This window comes from Abrus precatorius, unplaced genomic scaffold (genome assembly GCF_003935025.1).
Source record: "Abrus precatorius isolate BTA unplaced genomic scaffold, Abrus_2018 Scaffold10, whole genome shotgun sequence".
NCBI classification, from domain to species: domain Eukaryota; kingdom Viridiplantae; phylum Streptophyta; class Magnoliopsida; order Fabales; family Fabaceae; genus Abrus; species Abrus precatorius.
Genome location: NW_020874292.1, coordinates 14649545 through 14677467, shown reverse-complemented (window position 1 = coordinate 14677467; position 27923 = coordinate 14649545). Strand labels below are relative to the sequence as shown.

Below are 27923 nucleotides of genomic sequence, written 5' to 3'. Positions count from 1 at the left end.
TTTTACACATCTAAAAATTAGTTTTCAAAATTAATATTCCATACTTTATAAAAATAAATTTCTAAAATTAAATTTCTACTCTCCCAAAATTATTCATTTTTACATGTTTCAACACTTCAATTTCCAAAAACATTTTTCAATACAAGCTTCCAAAATTTATTTTCCAGAATGTCAATTTTAGACATTTCAAACTTTAAATTCCGCACTAAAATTAAGAACGTATAAGAAAATCGAGAAATATCTTTTATAATCATTAAGAATATTTTTAAAATAAAAATGATAAAAGAAAATTAATGGGTGTGAAAAGGAAAAAATAAAAAAGGTTGCAAGAAAGCACCTCCCTAACATAACACAATTAAAACACTAGTATGAGAAAGAAGGCCCAATTATTATTAGAATTGGAAAATCTTGTAGAAGAGTCATTTCGGGTTAAAAAGACAGACTCCATCTCAAGTCTCGACCTCAAAACCACATTGCTAGAAATATCGCGTCAACCAGGAAATCCCCAAAATGGGTTTGACCATGGAACAATTATTACAGACGTCGAAGATTGAAAAAAATGTAGCACCAGAAATTTCCAAAGAACCCAACGATATAATCTTGATATCGCCACTGTTGAATATAATACACGGATTGTTCTCCTGCAATTAACCTGCCAGTGCTGAAGCTCCAGAGATAATCTCAGTCAATTCAGTGGTGATTGATGCTTGACGAGTTCTGTCACAAAATGAACAGCGAGAGCAGTCAAGTTAAACCATAGCTTCAAACGCAGTACAACACTGAATTGACAGATAATAATGCAACCATATAGGATTAGGATAGAACATGTCCCAATGAAGATTGATGTTGAAAGGCATTAACAAATGCATGTAGAGAAAGAGAAAAAGAGACCTGTTATACGTGAGGGTGAGACGATCAAGCATCTCCCCAGCGTTCCTGCTAGAGCTGTCCATGGCAGACATCCTTGCTCCTTGTTCACTGCAAGCATTCTCCAGCACCGCATTGTACATGGTCTACAGCAAAGTAGTGTATACAGAAAAACAAACTATGATCAGAAAGAAAGACATTATTTTCAAACAGTAGATTTTATTTAAAACAGAATTCAGCATATTTTCAAAACCAAAAAGCGCCAAAAATAAAAGGTACACAGGGCTTTAAACGAATGTAGAGAGTACAGAATCGAAAAACCCTCCATGAGCCCACATTTTCAGGTTGATGTACTGCCAGAAGCCTCACAATTAAACTGATGGGAATCCTCAATATGAAATTTCTCAATCAAAAAGCATTAAAAGGTAAAAAGCATACCAAAGAAAAAGGAAAACATGTATAGTCTATATAACTGCTCAAAAAAAAAAAAAAAGGGAAGTTCCGAATGTTTATTTCAGAGAATCATCTGATCATAAAGCCACAGTGAAATTGTCAGTCAAATGGAAGTGAAAAACCTTACAGTTCGAATGATTAAAATAACCATCACAAGAAGTGTACAATAACAAGTGTGAAGGAAGGGGGGTGAAAAATTTAAAACTAAACTTATATTCGCTGTAAATCCTAATACATGAATCTGAGTAATCAAAATGTGTATCTTTCAATTTTTGTTGTGTATGAAAAACAAGTTAGGATTCGTCCACAAAGCAGTCCATTAAAGGAGGATCATATATTTTAGCAAGTATTTTTTGTTACTCATCATTTAGTCCAGTTTATATATATATATATATATAATAGATTGATTCACTGATGAGAGATCAAATTACACTTGTGCAAGTTACCCCTAATCTTACACCATCAAAATAACTTTTAATTATATAGTTTTATCCTAAAACAAACCATTGGTTAAAAGTTTTTCATATACATCATAACTGCAAATTTGATACCTATTTATGTTTGTCCAAATTAATATAATAAATACATATAAAATATATGAAAATAGAAATGTATTAATTATACTCTATAGTTGTTTAATTTTGACAGTTTCACACAAATAATCAAGGTATGAAGGTAAGAAGGTAACTCAACGATTAGATTGATTAAATTCACATTCTATATGAAGTTATTAATGATGTAAGAATCAATGTAACTCGCACTAGTATAATTTAATCCCTTCTACCACCACACACTGAAAGAATAAATTCCTTAACTAGAATATCTGGCTATCTGCTCTATTTATAATATAAATTCATCGCTTAATATCTTCATTTTTCTTTAGTATAACTTCAATAGTTGAGGGCAAGATTTAGTAAGATTGTTGCCTTGTGATTTGGATGTCACCAATCCAAATCCAAATATCTGGACTGACTTCTTTTCCTTGCTACAATGCTTCAATAATACTTTTTCACTTACCTTCTTCATGCACTTCTGCTATGATCTCTTGACTATCAAGCCAAACAGGTACATACATCAATGTTTTGCATTCAGATTCATCCACACTTCTAGATAACGCATCTGCTCCCTTATTTTCCAGCTTGGGTTTGTAAATAATCTCAAAATCGTACCCAAGCAGTTTTGCAAGCCAATTTTGCTGGTTTCCCGTGGTAATCCTCTGTTGCAGCAATTGTTTCAAACTTTTTTTTATCTGAATACACCTTAAACCTTCTTCCCAAAAGATAAGGCCGCCAATGTTGAATTGCTAAGGTTACTGCCATTAACTCCTTTTCATATGCAGATTTGGCTAAGTTTCTACTTCCCAAAGTCTTGCTGAAGTATGCCACTGGTCTGCGGTTTTGCATGAGAATTGCTCTAATGCCCAAGCCTGATGCATCACATTCTAGTTCAAAATCTTCCTCAAAATTGGGTAAAATCAAAACTAGGGCTGTGGTGATTCTCTTTTTGAGTTCCTCAAAAGCTGCTTGTGCCTTGCTATTCCAACCGAATCCATCCTTCTTAGTTAACTCTATGAGAGGTCGTGCGATTTTTCTATAGTCCTTGATGAACTTACAGTATGAGTCCAAGAAAGCCAAAACTCCCTTAACATTTTTTGGTACTGGCCATTCCATCACACTAGCCACTTTTGAAGGATCTACCGATACCCCTAGGGCTGAAATCAGGTGGCCCAGATACTTCACACTGGTCTGCCCGAAACTACACTTTTCCTTATTTACAAACAGTTGTTGCTGCCTCAAGGTTTCCAGAATAGCCTTCAAATGTCTCAAGTGATCATCCCAAGACACACTATAAAGTAGTATGTCATCAAAGAACACTAACACCCCTTTTCTCAAGAACTTACAAAATACCTTATTCATGAAAGACTAGAATGTGGAGGGAGCGTTTGTGAGCCTGAAAGGCATTACGAGATACTCAAAATGTCCTTCGTGGGTCCTAAACGCCGTTTTTGGGATGTCTACCTCAAATCTAATTTGGAGAAGTATGACCCATGGATGAGGAATGCGAAGTACTGTTCATCTTCCATCCGATGTAATTGAGCCACCAAACACACAAATTTCTGAAGATACTCCTCTACACTTCCCGTTTGTTGCAGAAAGGTAAGTTGTTCAAACACACTCCCCTCTCCCAAACCACCGTAGCGTTGGAGCATTTCTTTCTTCAATATTTCCCAAGTCAGCTCTTCGTAATCGCTCAACAACACGTTGAAAAAATGTAGTGTGCCACCTTCCATACAGATTTGAGCCAAGCTCAACTTCACCTGCTCACTTGTTTCTTGTACTCGAATGCTCGAGTTATCCATCCTGAAGGATCTAAGCCGTAAAACATTGGTAATTCAATCTTCTTAACAGGTTGGCAAAATTCATCCAAAGCTTTGCCCTCCAAGGACTTCATTCCAGCGCCAAATACGAAGGTATTCTTACTCCCTTTCGGGTCTCCTGATTTCCTTCCTCCCACCGAGTTCTCGCCATCATCATGACTGCTTCTATTGAGCGTCCTCGTCATAAGCTCCACCAGCTTGGACTGGTTCTCAACCGCTTCCTTCTGCAGAGTTTCAATGAGCTTCATCTGGTTGTCCGCAGCTTCCCTCCTCATGGCGTCAATGGCAGAATGATTCTGTGAGGATTGACGTTGAATGGTCTCCATCGAGGCTCTGATCTTGTCCAGGTCTCCTTCGACCTTGCCCAATCGAGCATCCATTTCTTCAATTGATTTCATTTGTACTCCTTTCTTCTTTGGTGGCATCCACCTTCTAGATAATCCGGCAGGTTTGGACCAAATAATACAGTTTCCAACAGCAAATATGAAATAGAACAAAGAAAAGAGGAAGAGAATAACTATGATTCTGTATTAATTGCAATAAAGAACATACAGAAAGGAGAAAGACTCCTTACTGCCCAAAGCAGTGCTCCTAATAGAGAAACAAATATGTTTCCTCTACCCAAATGCAACAAAACAGAATGATCTCCGCTGATCACTCATGATTTCTATATAACAGAAATATCTCTTATTTTCTCTCTCTGTCCTCTAACTGCCTTCCCCTCATCTCTCATGCCACGTCAGCTCCTCTCTTCCTACGTGAATACACTAACAGCTACTTGGAATTGGATTTCCCTTCATGGGCCAAAGGCTCAACTGACCCACTTAGGAATGGGGCCTTATCAACTTCTTTCCCATCAATTTAGGAAAAGTTGATGAATTGGATGAATCCATCAAAGATACTTTCTTTTCCATTACTGGGACATGTACAAAAAAATATTCTGAAACATCATTTCTTACAAGATAAATCAAAGAAGAAATATTATCAGCATGAAGATAGGAATGTTCCGAAAACTACTTTTCAGTGTAAATTTCCTTGCATTGGTAGTTTTTTAAATTTCAATCTGACCAGTAACATCTAAGGTGTTTAGATTAATTTCAATTAATGTATTCAAGGACAAAGAAGAAAGAAAAGCCAGCAGCAAAGATAGCTTGTCAAGATGTTTTGAAAACTATACTTACACATGAAAACTGAAACTCGGCCAGATTCTGAAGAATTTCTGATTTTGTCTCACCACCTTCAATTTCATAGGAATCCAGCTCCCCAAGCTTTCCTCCAGATTCAGCCTCTCTCTCAATAACCTACACGAAAATTAACTCACTTAAGACATTGAACAAGTAAAAGGCATAACAAGAAAGCCTGTAATTGCAAACAACAAGTTCCTTCAGGCCTTTCTACGTATAAAACCAAGAGTAAACCCAGAATCTTGCCAAGACTTGATGTTAGGACTAAGTGGATAAAATTTTGACATCAAAGCCAATATTTGAAAATATGACATTGATAAATGAAAGTACCTCAGGAGATAGTACAGTTGACACTGTTGGCACAAATGAGACAACCGAATGAAATTTGTTGAAGACAATCCTTAATGCATCATACTCCACGTTCTTTAGAATGTCATCTGCCAATACAGACACCTGAAAAATCCAATAGAATAAAACAACGAGGACATCATTTCAGTGCAAGATTGAGTGAATCAATCATATTCAAAATCTATCTATGACGGGAGACAATTTTGACTGGAAATCATCAAAATCAACATGTGCCATTTAAATTAGCTTACTTTGCAGCCCAAAAACCTTTTTTTTAAACTGCTGCTTGAGAAAGAATTAATTTTTCCCCAAAAAATTGTTGAACCAAACGTGCTAAGTTTAATTCTTCAAGTACAGACAACCTGCGTCAGGATAGCTACATTGACCAATCACAATATTGGGCTCAATCAGAAAAAAATTTGTCATTAAAACCATTTAGAGCAAGGTCATAATTTCAATCTTCCTTCCAATGATTTAATTTTTAGGATCAGCCTAGACCTTATTGTGCATAAAAATGTTAAACACAAGACTCTAAGATTCAAAACCACACTAAAAGTTTACATCTACAGGATATTCTGTTAGTGTATTCAAAACCACACTAAAAGTTTACATCTACAGGATATTCTGTTAGTGTGGTCTATCTCAACCTCTTTATTTTCTAATGCTTAGTTCCCTTTTCCTTAAAAATAATTGCCAAAAAAATATAACCTGTCAAAGTCCTTGTAATTTTGGTCTTCTACGGTGATTATATTTGAACTAATCAAGTCAAACAAAAGTTAATTTCAGGTTTCAGTGTAGATTAAAACAAATGCAATCTTGACAGAAAATGTAGAAGCAAAAATATAGTTATGTAAAAGTTTCAACCATTGGGTGGCAGAGACACAAGCAGCTAACCTGAGTATAATTCAGGGGGTTTTTCTGCAATTCAGCTAGGCAGAGCTCAATGTCTTTCTTTGAGTCACGGACCAATTGAGCCTTAGCCTTCTCTCCCAATATGACATATTTTGTCTCCTTATCAGGCCCTACAGTGGTAAAATATGTTTCATTAGAAAACATTGTAAGACACAATGTAGTGGACAGTCCATAAATCGGGTAGGATAGGATGGTCACAATTCTGAAGATTTTAAATACAAATTACATATTTTATAGTACACATATATAAATGCTCAAAAAAAATCCAAAATTTAAGATATATTCATAGTTGATATTTAAAAGTCATATCTTCAGCTAAATACACAAATCAATAATAACACACGTCAAGAAAATGAGGAATCAAATAAGTTTAAGCCTGGGCTTAAAGTAAAATAGTAAACTCGGCACAAAAAAAAGAAAAAAGAAATTAGAGTGAGCAACCCCACTATCAGAAATGGACCATGATTAACTCAACCCCAAAAGCTAGCTTTAAGGAGACCAGATTGTCTAAATCTTATGAGGAGCTTTTTGCTTTTTGGCCATATTCTCAACCAATTTAAGACATCTTGACAAACCTCCTCATGCCCAAGACTAGACATTATGACGTTTGGAAGAATGGACATCAACTGGTGGCCAACCCAACAATAGAATAGTTAGGCTCTAATACCATATTAAAAATCATCCAAGCCTACTCAACCCCTAAAAGCTAGCTCAAAGAGAAGGATTACCCAAGTTCTATAAGGAGTATTATAACAATATTCCTAACAATGTGGGGACATCTTAACAACCACAACATAAGAACATAGGCAAACCTAAGACCCAGTGAGAGTAAAAATATTCACATGGAATGATGGAAACTGAGGTGTTCTATAGAGGATATGCAGAAAAAAGTAAAACACGGAACAGAGTAAGAGGTAGCAGGGCCTGGCTGGAAAATGCCAACCTTTGTGGGGACTATGCCAGCAAGCAATTAGTCAAAGGGATTGTATCAAAACATAGAATGTTATAGTTGTTAGGAGAAGGGTTATGATGGGAACTGAGATTGTATTGAAATAACAGAACCAACACAGGGAAATTCCCTGAGATTACAAGCAGTAAAAATGGAAATAAAAGAATAATGGAATAGAGTACAGCAATCTAACGAGCTAGTAATTAGCAAGAGCAATCCTCCTATAGCCTCAGCTATCCCCAATGACCTCCCAAATATTTCCTACCTCACGCCTCTGGTAATTCACCCTATATTTCCCTCAGCTGCTACCTCACTCATCTACGTCATTCAGTTTGTTATTCTGTTAGAATCTTCCCTAACAGCCTCAGCCTCTTTGTCTATTTTACCCCTCTTTCTCTGGTTTGTTTGTAATGGAGGCCCATTTAGCTTGGACCCAACAATAACACCCCCCCCCCGCCCCACACTAAGAGAAACCTTGTCCTCAAGGTTGAAGTGTGGAAATATGGCCTGCAGCATATCGAACTCTTCCCAAGTGCTGTCTTTGCTAGGCAATTTCTTCCATTTGATCAGGACCTCCCAACAACCAGTCAGGAGTTTCCGGGCATCCAGCACCTCTTCGGGCTCAACTTGGAGCTCCCATTCTTCTATTAAAAACTAGGGTAGTGCCTGACTGACCGGACTAGTAGGAGGGGCCTTCTTGAGTTCGGAAACATGGAAAATAGGGTGCAGTTGGGATGATTCTAGCAGTGATAATTTATAAGCCACGGCCCCTATTTTTTCTTCCACAAGAAAGGGGCCATATAATCTCAAGCTCAGTTTCTCATTGGCTCTTTTTGCCAATGACTTCAATTTATATGGTCTAGCCTTCAAGTACACCAAGTCCCCAATCTGATATTCCACCTCTCATCGCCCTTTGTCTGCTTGCTCCTTCATTCTCATTTGTGCTCTAAGCAAATGTTGTTTAAGTTCCTCAATTATGCTATCCCGTAACAGCAGTAATTGGTCCACCTCAGCCACCATAGTACTGTTCCGATAGTAAGGGATAATCAAGGGAGGGTCACGACCATAAAGAGCCTTAAAGGGGGGTCATCTTAATGGAAGTGTTAAAGGAAGAATTAAACCAAAATTCACCCCATGGCAGCCACTTCACCCATTGGCGTGGATGATCACCCACAAAACATCTCAAGTAAGCTTCAATGATGCGATTGGTAACTTCGGTTTGGCCATCCGTTTGAGGATGGTACGCAGAGCTGAACTTCAATTTGGTGCCCGAAAGACAAAATAACTCCTTCCAAAATGAACTGATGAAGATTCTATCCTGTTCTAAGACTATGGATGTAGGAAATTGATGGGAGTCAGGGTCTTAACCTTAACATCTTTGTAAATACTAACTTAGATAAGGCCAAACCTTGGCTGGTGTACTCTAGAAGAAAGAGGACAGTTAATAATGTTAGTTAGTAGTTAGTAGTTAATAGTAACAGCTAGGAGTTAGTTTTTTGTTTTAAGGCCAGTTATAAATAATAGCTAGGAGAATAGTGAGGGGTCTTTTTTTTAAAAGTAGTTTCTGAAATTACGCAGCAAAAATTCTCTGAGGAGCTTTGCTCTGGGAAAAACAGAATTGTATACACAATATTCAGTAATTCAATAAAGAATTCATAAAGATTGTCTCTCTCTATCCTCTTTTTCTGGTGAACACAACAGAAATCCATGCAAACGAACTATTTCTTTAACAAATACAGTGGCTACCTCCTTAGCTGAATATGGGTGAAGCAAGGGAATGAAATGGGCATATTTGCTTAGTCTGTCAACCACCACCATAATGCTGTCAGCTCCCTTGGTCTTGGGAAGTCCTCCAATAAAATCCATTGAGATGTCATCCCATACATGCATTGGAATGGGCAGCGGATGCAGTAATCCGGCAGGCCTCAAGGTTTCGTGTTTGCTGTGTTGGCAAACCTGACAGCCAGCAACAAATTTTTCCACATCTTGTTTCATCCCTATCCAATAGAAAGCCATCGCCAACCTTTTGTAGGTCCTTGTGACCCTAGAATGGCCCCCCCAAGGTGTTGTTGCATGGAATTTGGTCAGCAATAATGGAATGCGGACAGACTCCTTAGGGAGGACCAGCGCTGTTTGTACCACAAGCAACCCTGAGAAACTGAATAATGTGGGTGGGAGTTGGGGTATGCCACTACTTGCTGCATGGTTCCCTTCAAAACTTCATCTCCAAGGATTTCCTCAGCCAAATCGACTAAGTCTGCGTTAGTCAGCATGGACAAAGCATTATAGCTCAGCACCCTAGATAGTGCATCAGCTGCCTTGTTTTCTAGCCCAGGTTTATACTGAATCTCAAAATCAAAACCCATCAGTTTGGTTACCCATTTCAGCTGCTCTCTTGCCAAAACACGTTCCAATAGGAACTTCAAGCTCTTTTGATCGTTTCGGATAACAAAATGATTGCCCAGCAGGTATTGGCACCATTTCTGAACAGCGAACACGATTGCCATTGGTTCACGTTCATAGACAGATTTCACCTTATTTATGTCTGATAGAGCTTGACTAATGAGGGCTAGAGGTCGACCTTGTTGCATCAAAACTGCCCCTATTCCATACCCTGATGCATCTGTCCCAATCACAAAAGGAAGATCAAAGTTAGGCATAGCAAGAGTAGGCAGAACCTCCATCTCTTGTTTGAGTTGTTCAAAAGCCATTTGTGACTCCTCTATCCATTTGAAACTGAAGCAGCTGAGTGAGAGGTTTGGCAATAACACCATAATTTCTAACTAAGCAGCAGTAGTACCCAGTTAAACCCAAGAAATCCCTCAAACTGCAGTTCTTCAATGACCGGAATTGGGAACTTGTTTGGGATGGTAATACTATTAAGGGCTCGGTAATCCACAAAGAAGCGCCAGCTACCATCTTTTTTCTTGACTAGAATAAATGGGCTCAAGTAAGAGCTGGTACTGGGTCTGATCAAGCCTGCTGCCAACATATCCCCCACAAACCTGTCGATCTCTTATGGCGCTGAGGGTGCCGATAAGGACGAATATTAGGAATGGTAACTCCTTCCTTTAAAACGATGGCATGTTCACATTCCTGTGGAGGAGGAAGGGTTGTTCCCTCCTTAAACAACTCACCAAACTCCCTCAGGAGTTCCTTCATTGCCTCTGGAGCTGTCAGTGTCACCTGAGTGGGCAATTCTGTAAACCCCACTATAATCATACCCAGTTCTACATAATAAGCCTCAGCCTCCCCTTTAAGCTCCTTCTTGATGGCCTTTAATGAAGCCACTGTTCGAGACAGCCCTACGTCCCCTTTCACCTCAATAATTTTCTCGTCTTTGTGCACCTCGATCAAGTGTTGGCACAAATCAGCAGTGAATTCCCCAAGCTCTTGAGCCACTCATATCCCAGTATCACCTCCACCCCTACCAACTCAAATAAGAAAATGTCCTAAATGACTTACAAGTTGGGTAGTTCCAACACCACTCCCCTACAAACACCTTGGCTGCCCAACATTTGACCATCTCCTACCTCCACAAAAGGCCTCGGTGGGAATTTTTAACTCTTCCACAAGACTCGGTGACAGAAAATTATGAGGCTCCCGAGTCCACCATCACGATTACCCTCTTCCCAGCGATTGTTCCCCACATTTTCAAGGAATTCTTTGAGGTCATACCTGCGATACTACTTGCATTTAGCTGGAGACTACATCCCCTATTTCCTCCTCCCCGGAGACGTCATCCTGAGTCGCGTCATCTTCTCCCAATAGGATGACATGGAGCTGTTTATTGCGACACACGTGGCGGGTGAATACTTCTCGTCGCAGTGGAAGAAGAGCCCCCTTCGTCGCTTCTCATTCTCCTCTTCCTCAAACAATCGTTTGAAGTTGAGGCCTCTGTAGTGTGAGGAGGCGACAGATCACGAGAAGCATTTGGACTCCTTTGCGGCACAACCCGACTGCCACTGGGTAAGTTAGAAACCCTAGGCCCGTAAGGAGAAGTGGGCTTGTTCCTTCTGGTCCAGCCTTGTCTAGGTGTGTATTGGACTCCGCTTGTTTCAGCTCAATATGGCTTAAGACTTGTTGACCTGCTCCCTTTAGAGGATAGCCCAAATGACAGGCCCAATACCTTATTCTTCTCTTCAACCCTCTAAGCCAACTCCATCATTGTGCTCAAGTTCCCAGAGTCTCTCATCCTTACCTTGGCCTTGACTTCTTCCTTCAGATCATTGAGAAAAGCTCCGATCATAAACTCCTCATCAGCAAAACGCAGCAGGGCAGAAAATAACTCAAATTGTTCCCTATATTCCAAGACCGTTCCCCTCTGTTTTAACCCCATGAAGGCTTCGTAGGGGTTCTACGAGGAAGAGGACCTAAAATGCCCCAACAATGCTTGTCGGAACGTAGGCCATGAGGGCGTCGGGACCTGCAGTTCCCACCATTGGTACCAGTTGAGTGCCTTCCCTTCCAAACACACCACCGTCGTATCTACTTTCTCGCTTCTAGAATACCATTTACTTCGAAATATCTCTCTGCCCTGCACCCACCCATAAGGATCTTCCCCCGAGAAATAGGGCATTTCAGCTCGCCTCACCCTTTCCTCCCTTCTCCAAGTGTCACCCTCTTGGTTACTGTTCGTACCCTCCCTTTCTGCCCTCACAACTTGTAAAGCCAACTCTAACCTGGTCGTCATTTTCATCATCATTTCTTCCATTTGCCTTCTAAACTCCTCCTGCATAGCGACCTGCATGCCTTCCAACCTACGTTCGACGTTCTCCAACCTATTCTCCATTCTAGTAGTTACCATCAAGCGCTCCAAGGATCAGGAGCTCTAATACCACTTGATAGGAACTGAGATTGTATTAAAATAACAGAACCAACACAGGGAAATTCCCTGAGATTACAAGCAGTAAAAATGGAACAAAGTACAGCAATCTAACGAGCTAGTAATTAGCAAGAGCAATTCTCCTATAGCCTCAGCTACCCCCAATGACCTCCCAAATATTTCCTACCTCACACCTCTGGTAATTCACCCTATATTCCCCTCAGCTGCTACCTCACTCATCCACGTCATTCAGTTTGATATTCTGTTAGAATCTTCCCTAACAGCCTCGGCCTCTCTGTCTATTTTACCCCTCTTTCTCTGGTATGTTTTTAATGGAGGCCCATTTAGCTTGGACCCAACAAGTTACAAGCAAGGATTCTCCATACCCATTACATTACTAATGAAAAGTATGAAATCACAATAAATAACCCTACAAATGGTAGGGCAACATAGAAAAAGGTGGGCTCCAGGTTATAGCCACTGATTCACAATTGCAGCCACAAAAGCTGCAAATATCTGGAATTTCTGTTGTAATGGCAGGTACAACATCCACAAAGCCAATATGCTCTGAGATTGGATTCCATAGCAACCAAAGGCCACAAGACATCATGATGCCACTAGAGAACCAAGCAATTTTTATTAGAACCAAGCAAAATCAAACCATGGCTGTCACAAGAGAACAGAATTTTTTAAAAAAATGATTAAGACCACAATAAAACAATTATACAGCTTCCTAATGAACATCTCAATTATAGTTATTTATAACAAAAAAATACTACTTCTGTATTGCATCACTATACATTTAGTCCTTTTAACCATTCTTGTAGTTTTTTTCATATTCACCCAAATGTCTATTATATTTAGCTTTAATATTACTTGTTACGAGATTTTAGATACATCACACATGTTACATTCAAATGCACCACTGAATAAGTAGCATAAACATATCATTATATGCCAATTATCTAACGAAATAATACTTTGGGTGCAAGCATCAAAGGATCTTCTTCCCTTTCTGTCTCATTTGTGCAAAAGTCTAGAGAGTTGCTGACAATCACAAAGGTATGGCAAAAGGGTTCTGCACAGTGGATAAGTCCATTGTTTGGATAAAAGGATCCAAAAATTTTAGTCACTAAAGTTGAAACTCAATCTGAAAAAATATCTTGCTTCATCAGATTACAAATTTTCTCGTTTCTCCCATTCTACAGTTACCAATATACAAAACATTCAAGATTATGATCAAGATTTCAGCTTATAAAACCATCCAACACAAATTTCCATTTCCATACATTTCACTTTTAATATCCAAAAACAATTCACCTAAACAAAAGCTGAATCTAACATCACAAAAATAAAAAAACAATAAAATTACCAGAATTCAACTTGTGCAAAGCCCTGCTTATCTTGACGGATGTGGAATTAATCCCACCGCAAAGACCTTTGTCAGAAGAAACAGTAACAACAACGCTCTTCTTGACAGAAGCACCTTAGAACAAAAACAAAACCGAAAAACAAGGTCAGGGCATCACAAAAACAAAATCCACACACAATATACATACTAATGTACCACACAGCTAATTCATAGAAATCTAATAAAGCAGTTGAACGTGTTCTGATCCTACGGCGCAAAGACACAATAATAATAATAATACATACATAAATATATACATACATACATACCGGGATTGTCACCTAGAAGAGCGGTGAATGGTTGCCAGAGGCCACGTGAATTTTCGGCTCTGGTTTGAACAGCACGTAGCTTTGAAGCGGCAACCATCTTCATTGCCTTGGTGATCTTCTGGATATTCTTCACACTCTTCATTCGGTTTCTCACTGCGTTTCATTACACAAATCCACATTCATTCAAATCCAACAGTAACACAATTAATAAATAAAACTTACCTGGAACAAAACTTAGAGACGGCGAATGAGAGAAGAAAATGGATCGTACCTATTTGAGTGGAAATAGAACGCGCCCCATTGGGAGCAAGGTCTCTGAAAACAAAGAGAAATTGGAGGGATCAGTGGAGGAAAAAGAAAAGTGAGCAATTAGTCCGATCTATGTTACATTGAAGGGAAATGAAGGAAACCAAAGAGTGATTTTGAGATTTGAGAAATGAGAGAGGGAACGGAACTTACGGAGAAATGAGAGAAGAATTGAGAGCGTTGATGGGATGGGCCAAACGCCTCCCTTCGCGACGCAGAGCAGCAGCCATGGCCATGGATTCCTTGATCAGATCGCACTTCTGAAACCCTAGCGCTTCAACCCAAGTTTATTTGTTTGGTTGAGGAACGAAACACACTGCCTTCGCTTTTTCTCACTATAGGAAGAGGTTTGAGCTGTGTTGTGTGTTGTCACCACCCCACGCACTTTTCTATTACTGTTTTACTGGGTAAAAAAAAAATTAGCTATGTAAAAATTAGTAATTAATAAATTGAAAATTAAAAGAATTGTTTCGTGTTGGATTTTTGCTGGTGATTACTTGGATTTTAATTTGAATAGTAGCAAAATAAGGTTTTAAAACATAAAGAAAAAATAGCTAAATTATTAAAACAAGATACGCATAAAATATATAAAGGGAGAGTTAGAATGTGAAACTTAAACTTGAACATCTTTTGATAATCTTTTACAAAGTATAAGATTAACTAATTTATTTATTAATTTTTTATATTATATTTATAATTATAAATATTAAATTTCACATAATTTTGATACTTGTAGGTAAAGTCAGAATCTATTACACTAGATGTCAAATTTAGACGTTTACATTATTTAATAATTTTTTTAAAATGATATTAATCAATTCAACCGTTATTTTGAAGTTCCTATTAAGCAAATCAACATTACAAAAATCTATTAAAAAAATTATTTTTAAAATATAAAAAATATTAAATTACAAATAACACGCCTACAAATGTCTAAATTATGTAAAATTTAGTATACATGACATAAAATAATTTAAAGATTGATTTGTCAATTTTGCATTTTATAAACATTATTAAAAAGTGTGTGTCTAAATTTAACATTAAGTGTCAATAAATCTTAATTTTTGTAATATGATATTTAAAATTAAATATTTACTTATATTTTAAGAAAAATATTACACATTGAAATAAAATATCAATTTATGTTGTTTTTATATAAAAATTGTATTAAATTAATTAAGAACTTTTAAGTTGAGTAAATTGATTAATCTTATATTTTATAAAAAGTTATTAAATTATATAAATTTTCTAAAGTGTTAATAGATATTGATATATATATATATATATATATATATATATATATATATAGAAAGAGAGAAAAAGAAAGAAATGAAGAAGGAGAAGGGTAATTAGTTGTACAATTGCAGAGACTTATATATTATATTAAGATATTTACATTTTTTTTCAAAAATACTATTAATTCTATCACTGGAATCAACAATTACAGTTATGATTATGATTGTTTCACATATATAAAAGCATAAAATATTTTCTCATTTTCTAGAGCACCATAGAATTTACCTTTATATTTTATGTAATTTTTAAATATAAAAAAATAATATAAGTGAAGAAAAGCTTTACTATTAATGTTAAAAAAAACATTTATATATATATATATATAATTTAGAATATTACATATAAAAATATATTTTTTAATATTTGAATTTTTTATCTACATAAGATAGTAATCATGATTGGAGGTGTAAAATAATTATGGTAGGAATGTGCAAAAATTTATAAATAAATTATAAAACCATATCATCTTGAATGAAATTAAATATAAAGATAAAAGAAAATTAATCTAAAGTAAATATTAATTATAAGTAACTCAATTTTATAAATATTTGTTCGTATAATTTAGATATAAAGAATTAAATATAATAATTATAATATTTATTCATGTTATAATATTAATTATAATTTTCACACGATTTAGATATTAGTTGACGCAAGCTAATGGCACTGTTTTTCCATTTTTAATATTTAATTTGCCTAATAAATATGTGATTGAATATTTTATTTGATTTGAATTGACTTCTCGAATACATGAACCACATATTTTATACGGTAAAAATGTAGGATTTTATCGACATTTCTTAAGATGATTGTGATTGAGGTTTTGACCTGATTTTTAAATTTTATAAGAACACATTAATTGCACTCATATCAATCATATTATCAATATTAGGAAACAGAATTATATCATAGATAGTGAAAGCAAATACATCCATGAATATATTTTAATATACTTCATCAACTAATTAAGTTAATTGTTGTGTTAAGTATTGTTTAGAGAACCCTATAACTCTATGCTTATTTTGGGTTACCCAAACACTAGCTATTGTAAAGATTTAAGCATGATTTATTATTGTATATTCATACAACTTTCTCTCTTGTAAAGATAAATTCAAAATTTGCTCAAACTCTTCTACCATAGAAACGATTTAGAAATCCTAGAAGGTTAAGCCTCTTCTTGTCGATATCAGGGTCAAACAATAGAGTAAATTTGTTCTTTATTTTTCCTTTCATACAACAACAAAGTAAAAAAAAAATTAAATAAAACTAAAAAATTATTCAAAAGTAAAAATAAATTATGGAGAAAATTATGCAAAAAAATTAGGAAATAAAACAACCAAAAAAATGTTCAATATAGTAATTTCTCTACTACTAATGATATTGAAATGTAAATTAATCACTGTAACAGGGCTAAAAACTTATTCGCTTTAACATTCTATTTACAAAGTGTACTACGTAGTTGTAGCAAGTAATAAAATTAGAATAGTGAGTTTTGAATATCATTCTCTGGAATTGAAACAATCAATTACCAATTTGCAAGATTAAAAATTTGTGATTAATCAAATTTTGAGAAGGTTTGAATATTTGAGACAATAACATAAAATTGCAGTAAACTAGAAAGAAATAACAAATAGAGTGAAGGGTTTCAAAAGGAAGTTATTATTCAAATAAAGTTAGGGTTAATTTCACCTATTCTTCAATTGCAAAATTAATTGCGATATGAATTCCTAAGTCCTTAATTGGTTGATGATCAATTTCACCAGGTTAATCGAAGTTCAATTTCTTGACTCAATTATCTTAATATCTTCTTAATCTCCCTAATTTCTTAGGTGTGAATCAATCAAATATTGCATTAAAATGATAAATTAAGAGACTACAAGATAATGAATAATTTTTCCTAAGATATCATAAATCTTGACATTCAATTTAGATCTGAGATGCTTACTCAACTTCCATTGATGTAAAATCTCTAAGTTCAATTCAATTGAATAGCTAATTCAAGAATTGCATTAAGGAAAGAAATGAATGTTCAATACAATCAAGAATCTAAAACTCAGATCCATAATCAATTTATAATTTTCAAATAGGATCCATCAATCCCTAACAAAATAAATTCAAAACATGATTCTAAAAAAACGAGAAAAAGAAATAATAGAAAAGAAGGTACAGAAGATCTCAATGAATCGAAGTCTTAAGGTTGATTCCTCAAGAACTAAGCCTTGAAATTCGTCCCCAAACCTCTTTATCTATCTCTCTAAGAGTGTGGAAAAGAAAAAATTGAGAAAAGTTCTTTAAACTCCAAGTTTAAGGCTATTTATAAGTTTCCTATGCTTCTGGCGTAATTACTTCTAATACCTAGACTAGTTACGCGCAGATTCTTTCTCATGACAACTTTTAGAACTTGCACTTTTGATGGTAATAGTGATCATGCACAGGGTTTTCTCTAACTAAAGCTCAAGAAAGCTCACTTTTGGCACCAAGAGTTACACACACAGGATATTTCTTATCCTAAGTCTTTGGAAGACTCATTTTAAGTGATAAGAGTGCTTATGCATACCATATACCCTCTTTAAAACCTCTACAATGCTCACTTTTGGTGGTGAAAGTGACTATGCTCATTATATTTTACTCTCTAAGTCTCTGAAATGTTGACTTTCTTTGCTAGTAGTGATTACGCCAAGCCTCCAGTAACTTCCAAGCCTTTATACTGTTCACTATCTGTATTCAAAGTGACTACATTCAACCTATTTGACCTCTTAATGCTTCTAGCTCATGTGTTTTTCCTTAGAATTTTCTATATAACTAATTCAACAACAAAATTTAATTAAGAATTCTATGAATTACTAAAAATAAAAATAGAATTTATTAAATAATTATATTTTTTATGAGGTTTTCATCTTCCAAACTACAATTTTCTATCAAAAAGTTCCTAGAAAACTAACTATAAATCCAACAAAATTTGGATTTATTACATGATCTAATGGATCAATTACGAGGAGCTTTAGTGTTCTCAAAGATTGATTTACGATTTGGCTACCATTAGATTTGAGTGAAGAATGAAGATATTCCCAAGACATCTTTCAGGACTAGTTATGGCCATTATGAGTACTTAGTTAGGCCCTTTAGTGTGACTAATGCTCCAACGATATTCATGGATTACATGAATCATATCTTTCATTAATATCTGGACCAAATTTCGGTGGTATTCATCGACGATATCTTGATCTATTCAAAGAATAATGAAGAACACGCTGAGTACTTAAGGATTGTCCTGCATATCTTAAGTGAATACAGTTGTACACAAAGTTCTCGAAATGCGAGTTTTGACTATTGCAAATACAATTTTCATTCTCCAATACATATATTATTCATATAGATGATAATTAATAGCCAAATCATAGAACTTCTTAAAACATTGTTTGTTCATAATTATGACAATAAAATTTTGTTTAAGAGATTGTTAGATCAAACCATAGGTTTTTCGTGCCAAAGATCCATTTTTAACATCATACTTTTAAGAAAATACTTCAAATCTACTATTCAAAATAGGGTATTTTGGGTTTTTTTAAGCTAAAACATAAAAATAGAACTTAAGGTTTGGGATCAACTCACCTGACCTGGAAATGAGTCTTTCACAATAGAGAGATGGAGGTTGATGTCTCTATGATATGGTTCATCTTAAGATCCAAAGGAAAAGCTACAAGGTTGCGATGGAAGATGTTGTCAAAAAGACCAAGATCTTCCTAAGCATAAGAAAATGAAGGAATAGAAGTAAGATTTCAAGATCAATCTCTAACAAACTTATTTGGAATTAAGAGGAAGAGACGTCAAAGTTTGGATTTGAAAGAAATTTTAGAGTTCAAAGATGTTTTCTCTGAGAAGGAGAAGTGAGAGAACAGAGAAAACGATGAGAATGGTTTCTTTCTTTGAGATATGTGTTTTTAGAATGTCTAAATCACTTAAATACCCATTTTTCTTAAGGATTCTCGCTTGAGCGAGAAAACTAGACAAAAAATGCTACTTTTCTATCGTGAATTTTTGCTCGAGCAACATATTTCTCGCTTGAGCAAGAATATATGTGAGAAAATTTGATCATTTTTCACTTGAGTGAGAAATTTTTGCTTGAATTAGAAATAATATTATTTTATTCTTTTATTTATTTATTTAGAAAGTATGTTTTGTAATTAAATAATGAAGTGAAATGCAGATAATTCTTTCTAAAATCTATAAAAATCATAATTTAAAGTTTCGCTTTGCAAAGGTTGGATTTGCTGTTGTTCTTGCCCAAGTTATTGAAATTGAATATGCGAAGGATGGCAATATGACTCATGTAACAAGTGTTTCAAGAAGCTGAACGAAAATCGATATAAATTTTTTTGTGAAAATTGTTAAAGGTATATCATTCCTACTCGTAGGTATAAACATTATTACTTATAAACTATGCAATTTAAAACTAATTTAGTAAAAATTTTAGTGAATTTATCACTAATTTTTTTCTAGGTTTAAGCTGCATGTTAATGTTATGGATTTCACTAGATATCCTTCTTCTACAATATTTGAAAATCCGCTATCACAGTTCATTGGAAAGTCTATAAAACAATTGAAAACAGAGATGACTAAGGTGGATTGTGTTGATATTGGTTTCATTTAATTTTTTATATTTGTTTTAATCAATAATATTTTTAAAATAGTTTTTTTGCTCTTATAGACAAATGTGAGTAATGGATTTCCTCTTGAGATTGATGCAATGTTATTTAAGTTCTTTCTATTCAAAGTTGAAATTACTCAAGCAAATTTAGATGTCAATTGGGTTTCATACAATGTTAAAAGACTTACTAATAATTTTGATCTAAATGACCAATTTAAGTCGTTGCATGGTATTAAGGTATATTTTTAAAATTATTAATGATTGAAATTAAGGTGTCAAATTTTGTTTTCAAAATAGAACCACTAAATCTTGCATATTAATGGAGGTTATAATTTGTTTTGAATAAATTCAATAGTCTTTAAATTGAAATTCCATTTCAATTGATAAATTTACTTACAGTCAAATCTCTAAAAAAAAATTTGTATTATGTTTGATGCATGAAGACTTTGAATGAAGGTGTTGGCTTAACCATGAGCAATGTTGAAGATGAGCAAACAATTGATATTACAAAGGTTGTAAATGAATTGATTTCAAATGAGTAACAATATTTTAAAAAGTGTTAGTTTAAATGTTAATTATTATTTAAATTATGTTAGGATTCCCAAATAGTTTCTATTGAAGTAACTCCTACGGCTAAGCAACCCTTCAAGATAGTAATGAATGATGATGAAATGAGTCCATCAATTATTGAGGAACCACAAACACAAAGTTCAAGGACTAAGCCTGTGTTGTATGTATGCATATTTTCTTTTAAAGACAATGTTATAATCATTTTACTATGATGCTCTTGTATGTTGATAATGGTATGAAATGGCTTAGAGTTATATATGTGTAAGTTGTATAGCTGCTAAATAAAAGTTGTGCATTTGTAATGTCGAGTGATTGTTGTGTTTGATATAATTAGTAATGAGGTTGTGATTAACCATTAGGTGTTGTGTGTGTGTGAAAACACAGGGATGTAGCAGAAGATTTGTGAAACTTTCATTCTTTGAAAAATAAGAAGTTTTAGGTGTAGAGTGTCTCGCTCAAGCGAGATTGATTTGTGTTGATTTGAGCGTTCTGGAGCGATCTTGCTCAAGCGAGGCAAGATAAGACCTCCCTAACTGTCACCTCGCTCAGGTGAGAAACGACCTCACTCGGGCAAGGAGTCATAGGAAAAATGGATAGCTCTCTAGACCCAATCTCGCTCAGGGAAGATGCAGCTTACTTAGGCGAGATGTCCCTCAAGGTAGTTTCACTATCTAGTTTTCTCACCTAAATAAGGATGAGCTCTCCCAGACGAAAGCAGGGCTCGCTCAAGTGAGAGGGCGCGAACTTGGAGAGGTATTTAAGAAACTCAGAACAGAAAAATCTTCATTTTTCACCAGATAGTCTTTCTCTCTTATTTTCTCTATGTTCTATCACCTTCATCCCTTAGAAAAAACCTTCTCAAGGCTGAACTTCTTCCTAATCCAAGTGGAAACCTCCATTTAATGTAGATCTAGGTGAGCTCCTGGGATCTTGTTATCTAACTCTACTTCTTACTTCTTTGGAACTCACGTAGAATTCGATCTAAGAAAGTTTATTGCAGGTAAGGGGAGCTTATCTTAGATGTCATAACCCCTTTTTATAAAGGATCAATGACATCTTGCATTACCATTTCTAATTCAATTATCATTTATGAGATAATGCATGCATAGAATAGGGAATATAATTTTTCAGAATTTGAACTTCAACATCTCACTCAACAAAATAAGAAAGCCCTGTCAGCATGTACACCGCATATACAACCTTCCTTTCCTTAGCACAACTCATGGTAAGGAAGATTTTCTCAATCTCTCAGATCCAAAGTTCAGCTGCATCTAGTCCATCAATTTCAATAAACTGATGAGGGTCACTCTTCCTAAACTCAAATAGCCGTTGGTACTCAAGAGGCGAGGCTACTTGATATACAGCTTGCTGCTGCTGAACAACGTCTAAGCTTTGTCTTACAACTGCTGCCACAGCCTCCATAGGGTGAGCCTTCTGGTTCATGTCACGTAAGCCCAAGAGAAACACGATTCGACATAGCCTAGGATCCCACAACTGTTTATCTTTAATCTCTTGTAGGAATCCCCTGGTCACTACAATCTTGCTACAACTAATCTCCCTAAGCAATAAGTCCATGTGCAAGTTCAGGTCCCGGAATTGGTCTACCAAAAGAGACTCACTAACTCTCAGGGAGGAAGCCTAAACTACACTCCTACTCAGAGCATCTGCTACTATTAGTCTTGTCTGAATGGTACTAAAGTTGGAACTCGTAATCTTTAAGAAATTTCATCCAACGCCTTTGCCTCATATTCAACTCATGCTAATCGAACAAATACTTAAGGCTTTTATGATCACTGTACACATCAAACTGTGCCCTACACAAGTAGTGCCTCTAGATCTTCAAAGCAAAAACTATTGTAGCTTGTTCGAGGTCGTGTGTAGGGTGATTCCGCTCATGGGTTTGTAATTGGTGTGAAGCATAAGCTATTACTCTCTTGCCCTGTATTAGCACATATCCCAAACCTTGATGCAAAGCATTGCAATACACCTCAAAAGGTCTGTTAGTGTCGGGAAGAACCAACACCGAAGAGGATTTCAGCCTTTTCTCCAGCTCATTGAAGCTTCTTTCGCAATCTGTTGTCCATATGAAAGGTTGATCTCAGTGAGTTAATTAGGTCAAAGGTGAGACAATCTTTGCAAACCCTCTATGAACCTTTGGTAGTAGTTGCTAAGTCCACAAAATTGCAAATCTCTGTGACTGTCTTTGGTCTTTCCCATTGCAACACCGACTCTACCTTTGAAGGGTCAATTGCAATCCCTTCAGCTGAGAGCACATGACCAAGGAACTTTCCTCAAACCAAAATTCGCATTTGGTCAGTTTAGCATACAACTGCTTTTCTCTCAAAATCCCAAGAACAATCCTCAAATGTTCAGCATACTCCTCATTTGAACTGGAATAGATAAGGATGTCATCAATGAACACTACCACGAACCTATCTAGAAAAAGCTTAAAGATTCGATTCATGTAGATCATAAATATTGTTGGGGCATTTGTAACTCCAAAAGGCACTACATATTCATAGTGTCCATACCAAGCGCGAAAAGCAATTTTTGGAATGTCATCATCTTTAACCCAAAGTTGGTGATATCCAGACTTCAGATCAATCTTGGAGAATATTTTAGCACCTGTCAGTTGGTCCATCAAGTTATCAATTCACGACAACTGTATTTATTCTTAATAGTTAGCTTATTCAGCTGGCGGTAATCCAGGCAAAGTCTAGAACTTCCGTCTTTATTCTTTACTAAAAGAACTGGTACTCCCCATGGTGATACACTCAGTCTAATTATCTTTTTCTCCATTTGATCCTCAATCTGATCCTTTAACTCCATTAGTTCTTTTAATGCCATCTGGTAAGGTGCTACCGATACTGGTTTAACTTCGAGGACTAAATCTATGCCAAACTCCACCTCCATGGGTGGGGGTATTCCAAGGATATCATCTGAAAATATTTCAAAAAATTCTCACACCACTAGTATCGACTGAAGCTTCTGCTCCCGCTCTAGATTTATCACAACTAAAAGAACAAAGCATAAAGCTCCTTCACTGATAAATGTCTGTACTTAACGTGTATAAGTCACTCTTGCTAACTCTTGTTACTTGGAAAAGATCAAGTGTCACAGTGCGTAATCAATCAAAACATGATTGGCGGTCAACCAGTCTATGCCCAAGATTACGTCTAAGCCCAACATAGGAATACAAATGAGATTAACCTTATACTTTTGCCCTTCAACTATTATGGGACATCCAACGCAAACTATTGACATCGTTATCAAACTTGAAGTGGGAGTCGCCACCACCAATTCACACTTCAAGTTACTTACAGGAAATTTTAAGTCCTTCACACAAGCATTTGCAATGAAGGAGTGCATAGCTCCAGAATCAAAGAGTATGGAAATGAAGGTACTTGCCACCACTCTTGTTCCCTGAACAAGGTCCTGTACTTAAGTTGCCTCCATCACCAAAGTGGTAAAAACTCGTGCCTTTGCTTTAGGCGTAGTCATCTGTGGAGCCTTAACCGCTGTGGGTCGTACTACATGCAAGGCACTGGTGGAGGATAACGCTGCTATATTCTACGAGCTAGGATAATCCCTAACTAGGTGTCCTGGTTGTTAGCAAGAAAAGCAAACTTTACTATTAGCCTAAGGGCACTGGCTCAAGTAATGGGGTCCTTTACACCTGAAGCATCTAACCGTGGAAGGTGCTGAAGATCTAAACACTGGTACACTCGCCCCTCTCAACTGGAGGGTAGAAGTGACAGTTTCCAATGGTCAAGAAGATGATGATGTTACTCCCCCAGAGTGAAAAGGTTGCGGTTGTTGTTGACAATACGGTCTATTATAGGGGCCTTTCCTGGCACCCTTACCTCCCCCAAAATCATTGCTCTATTTGCTAGATTGAGCCTTTCCCACTCCAGCAATATCCTCTTGATTAATACTTTCTATAATGGTAACCTGGTCCACCAAGTCAGCAAACTTGGTGATTCTAAATGGAATCAGATTCTCTTAAACTTTGTCCTTTGTCCATCCAAAAACCTTTGGCATCTCCACTCCCCAGAAGTTGGGTGGGAATAAAATCGGTAAAGATACTCAAATTGGATTGCATACTCTTATACAGATGAGTTCCCCTACACCAGACTTAGGAATTCACTTTCTTTCGCGACACGAACATGGGGTGGGAAGAATTTTTCCAGAAAGCTACTTTTGAATACGTCCTAAGTAATGGCCTTTAGCATATCACGGGTTCCCTGCCACCATATTTTTGCATCCCCTGTTAGTAGGTATGCCATATATACAACCTTCCTTTCCTCAGCACAGCCCATGGTGAGGAAGATCTTCTCAATCTCTCAGATCCAGAGCTCAGCTGCATCTGGTCCATCAACTCCAGTAAACTGATGAGGGTCACTCTTCCTAAACTCAAATAGCCCCTGGTACTCAGGAGGCAGAGCTGCTTGATATGCAGCTCGTTGCTGCTAAACAATGTCTAAGCTTTGTCTTATAGCTACTGACATAGCCTCCATAGGGTGAGCCATCTGGCTCACGTAAGATGGAAGGGGATATGAAGTAGGTCTCCTAGGTGGTCTCGCCATCTTAACACAACAAAAATTACCTTAGAATATTAATAGCCAGCTCTATCTTAAATTACTTATTTGGCTACACAGGCAATCTACCAATCAAAACATACATATAAATCATCATAATTTGATAATAGCAACACAGCTCATGCACTATTTCAACATAGAGCAGTGCGTTAAAACAAAACATATTATAGCAGTTCAACTTATTTAGCACAATATCAACATTCACAAGCAAATAGTTAATAGGCACACTGCCTCAACAGTACATTACAGCTCAAATCAACATCATATTACTAAATAACATGACTCCCCTAAAGCTCCACCAAAGCCTTATACGCCAAAATTTCTTACATCTATCATGTTAGAGAACAAAGGTGATCAAGCTCGTTTTCCCACATAATCAGTCAATTAGAAAACTTTGGCTTATGGTTCGTAGCTAAGACTCCCTGCTCAGACTACGGCCCTCCTCATCTCTGGGTGCCTAGGTATCCACCATAAGCCTTTCCTCGTTTGAACCTCGCCCACACAACTAAAGCCTAGTAACCTCACCTGATAGGTTTACCTAGACCATGCTCTGATACCACTAAATGTCACAACCCTTTTTTATAAAGGATCAATGCCATCTTGCATTACCATTCCTATTTCAATTATCATTTGTAAGATAATACATGCATAGAATAGGGAATATAATTTTTCAGAATTTGAACTTCAACATCTCACTTAACAAAATAACAAAGCCCTGAAGGGCATCTTTATATAATCCATAAATTTACACACACACACACACACACACACACACACATATATATATATATATATATATATATATTTACAACAATTACTCTGCGAAGATCTCAAAATACAAAATACAAGTATTCGAATAATAAATACATTTCTTGAAAGTTGTAGCTAAACAATCTAGACCAATCACTAAAACCTAGACTGACAAAACAATTAAAGCTACAATTTTTTCTCAAAAGTAAGTTAACTTTGACGTTTCTCAGCCAGACCTTCCAACTTGAGAAGTGACTACAGTACCATCACATCTACTTATGTACCACAGTACGATCATTACAAGACACACACACCAACATAGACAGAAGGGCAAGGGTGAGCTTACTGATGAATCCACATTTTATTGGATTTTTACTTGTTATTTTAATGTTTCTTAATAGAAAAAAGTAAACTTAGGGTTGTAAATAACATAAAAATATCATTTTGGTCAATTTATAATAGATTTCTTAATTTTAGGTTAATTTACATTGATTTACATAGATATAGTTTGTAATTTTGATCATTTGAATAATTGTGCAGGAGTTTCTAGACTTTTTCCATGGATTTTTAGCTTTTGAGAAAGTTTGAGGTGAAAATCATCACTTTGGAGTCCATAGTGAACACTACAGCAAGCTTGTTCCAGAAAGGTAGACTAGAGTGATCACTATGAACCCATAGTGACAACTCCAGAAAGGCCAAAAAGTACAAGATCCTGCGCGTAGCTACTATGGAACCATAGTAGACACTCTGGAGCAGCCAAAGTTATCACTCTGATGCCAAAGTGACAACTCCAGAGAGGGAAAAAACACAGGACTTGCGCGTTATCACTATGGAATGTGCGTAATCACTTTGGAACGCTGCGCGTTATCACTATGAAACCATAGTTGTCACTTTGGGCGAAAATTTCTGCACTATAAATAGAATTTGAGAAATTAGGGTACACAACTTTTTACATTTCCTTAGATTCTTTTGCCACTTTTGGAGCATTTTGCAGAGCTTAGGATCTTTGGGTGACAGCCAGGGGTCCATTATAGGTTTTAATTTCTAATTTCCCTTTGATTCTTATTGATTTTACATTAATATTGCTTACGTTTCTGCATTTCCTTCTTTCATTTGTGAAGCCCATCCATATGGAGGGCTGAATTCTCTTGTAATTCCTAGTCAACTCACATGGTTCTTGAATTTTTGGGTTTAATGGCAATATTACTCTTTATTTCCCTGGATTTATTAACCCCAATCTTTGAATAAAATGAAATTTGCATGGGAACATTGCTTAATGAACCCTAAATTACCCAAACGAAATTCTAATCCAAAATTGCTTTTGATTAATCTTTAAGATTGCTTAATCTTAGGGATAGAGATTAGAGCCCATTAAGATGCTTGATTTTAATTGGGATGCTAAAGTTAATTTTCGTTTGTTAGATTAACTTAATTCAAGGGAAAAATAGGGGATTATTGAATCATTTGGAAGAATAGTGATAGAACTCATTGATTGACTAGGGATTACTCTTCTTAATTGATTGAATTTTACTAGTTTACATTTTGATCTTGATTAAAATCTGGAAATTGACAAACCTCCCCCCAATTTACTTGCTTTAAAATATATGTTTACACTTGTTCGATGTATGTTCCCAACCAAAAATTCCTTGGAGACAACCTAGGACAACACCCTAGTATTGCATACATTTCTTTGCATATTTGATGAGGATTAACGACAATCTTTGTACATAACGAGTAGCAAAATCTCGCATCATCACTTACGAAGTAAAATTTGTAGTTATAGAAGTAAGATGTGAATATAAGAATTCATACAGTTAATTATCTCAACATTTTCAGCACTCAGCACATCAATGCAACTCGTCCAATGCCAAATGTAACAGCTCAGTTCCAATTGGTTTTCCAGCCTTACTAATCCAGAAGGAACCTATAATTCTTCGGTTTGGGAGCGACCTATCCCAGTACTTGGATCCAGATGTACAGCACAGTATAGCTCAGCATGTTATCTAATCGATACATGCCTACCCTATATAATATGCAACTAGGCTTTAGAATGATTAATATCAACATGATAATACAGCTCAGCCACAATTATGTATTTTATAGCTCAAAAAGCACTTAGCAATAATAATACATATATCACACAGTAATACACTTATAGCT

At 36.0% G+C, this 27923-nt stretch overlaps 1 protein-coding gene across 2 annotated transcripts; it reads right to left on the bottom strand.

The window, feature by feature from the left end:
• Positions 1–372: 372 nt before the first annotated feature.
• LOC113874694 (ATP synthase subunit gamma, mitochondrial) lies at positions 373–14260 on the bottom strand. 2 transcript variants are annotated; one of them, XM_027512911.1, is made up of 9 exons: positions 14055–14260; positions 13867–13910; positions 13596–13748; positions 13288–13401; positions 6124–6251; positions 5212–5334; positions 4879–4998; positions 892–1013; positions 373–717 (listed from the first exon to the last, which is right to left on the bottom strand). In XM_027512911.1, the coding sequence occupies exons 1-9, from the start codon at positions 14135–14137 to the stop codon at positions 648–650; spliced, it is 957 nt and encodes a 318-aa protein (XP_027368712.1). In that variant the 5' UTR covers positions 14138–14260; the 3' UTR covers positions 373–647. The 2 variants fall into 2 exon arrangements, with proteins under 2 accessions (XP_027368712.1, XP_027368720.1); XM_027512919.1 differs by having other exon boundaries at positions 13608–13748.
• Between the last annotated feature and the right edge of the window lie 13663 nt (positions 14261–27923).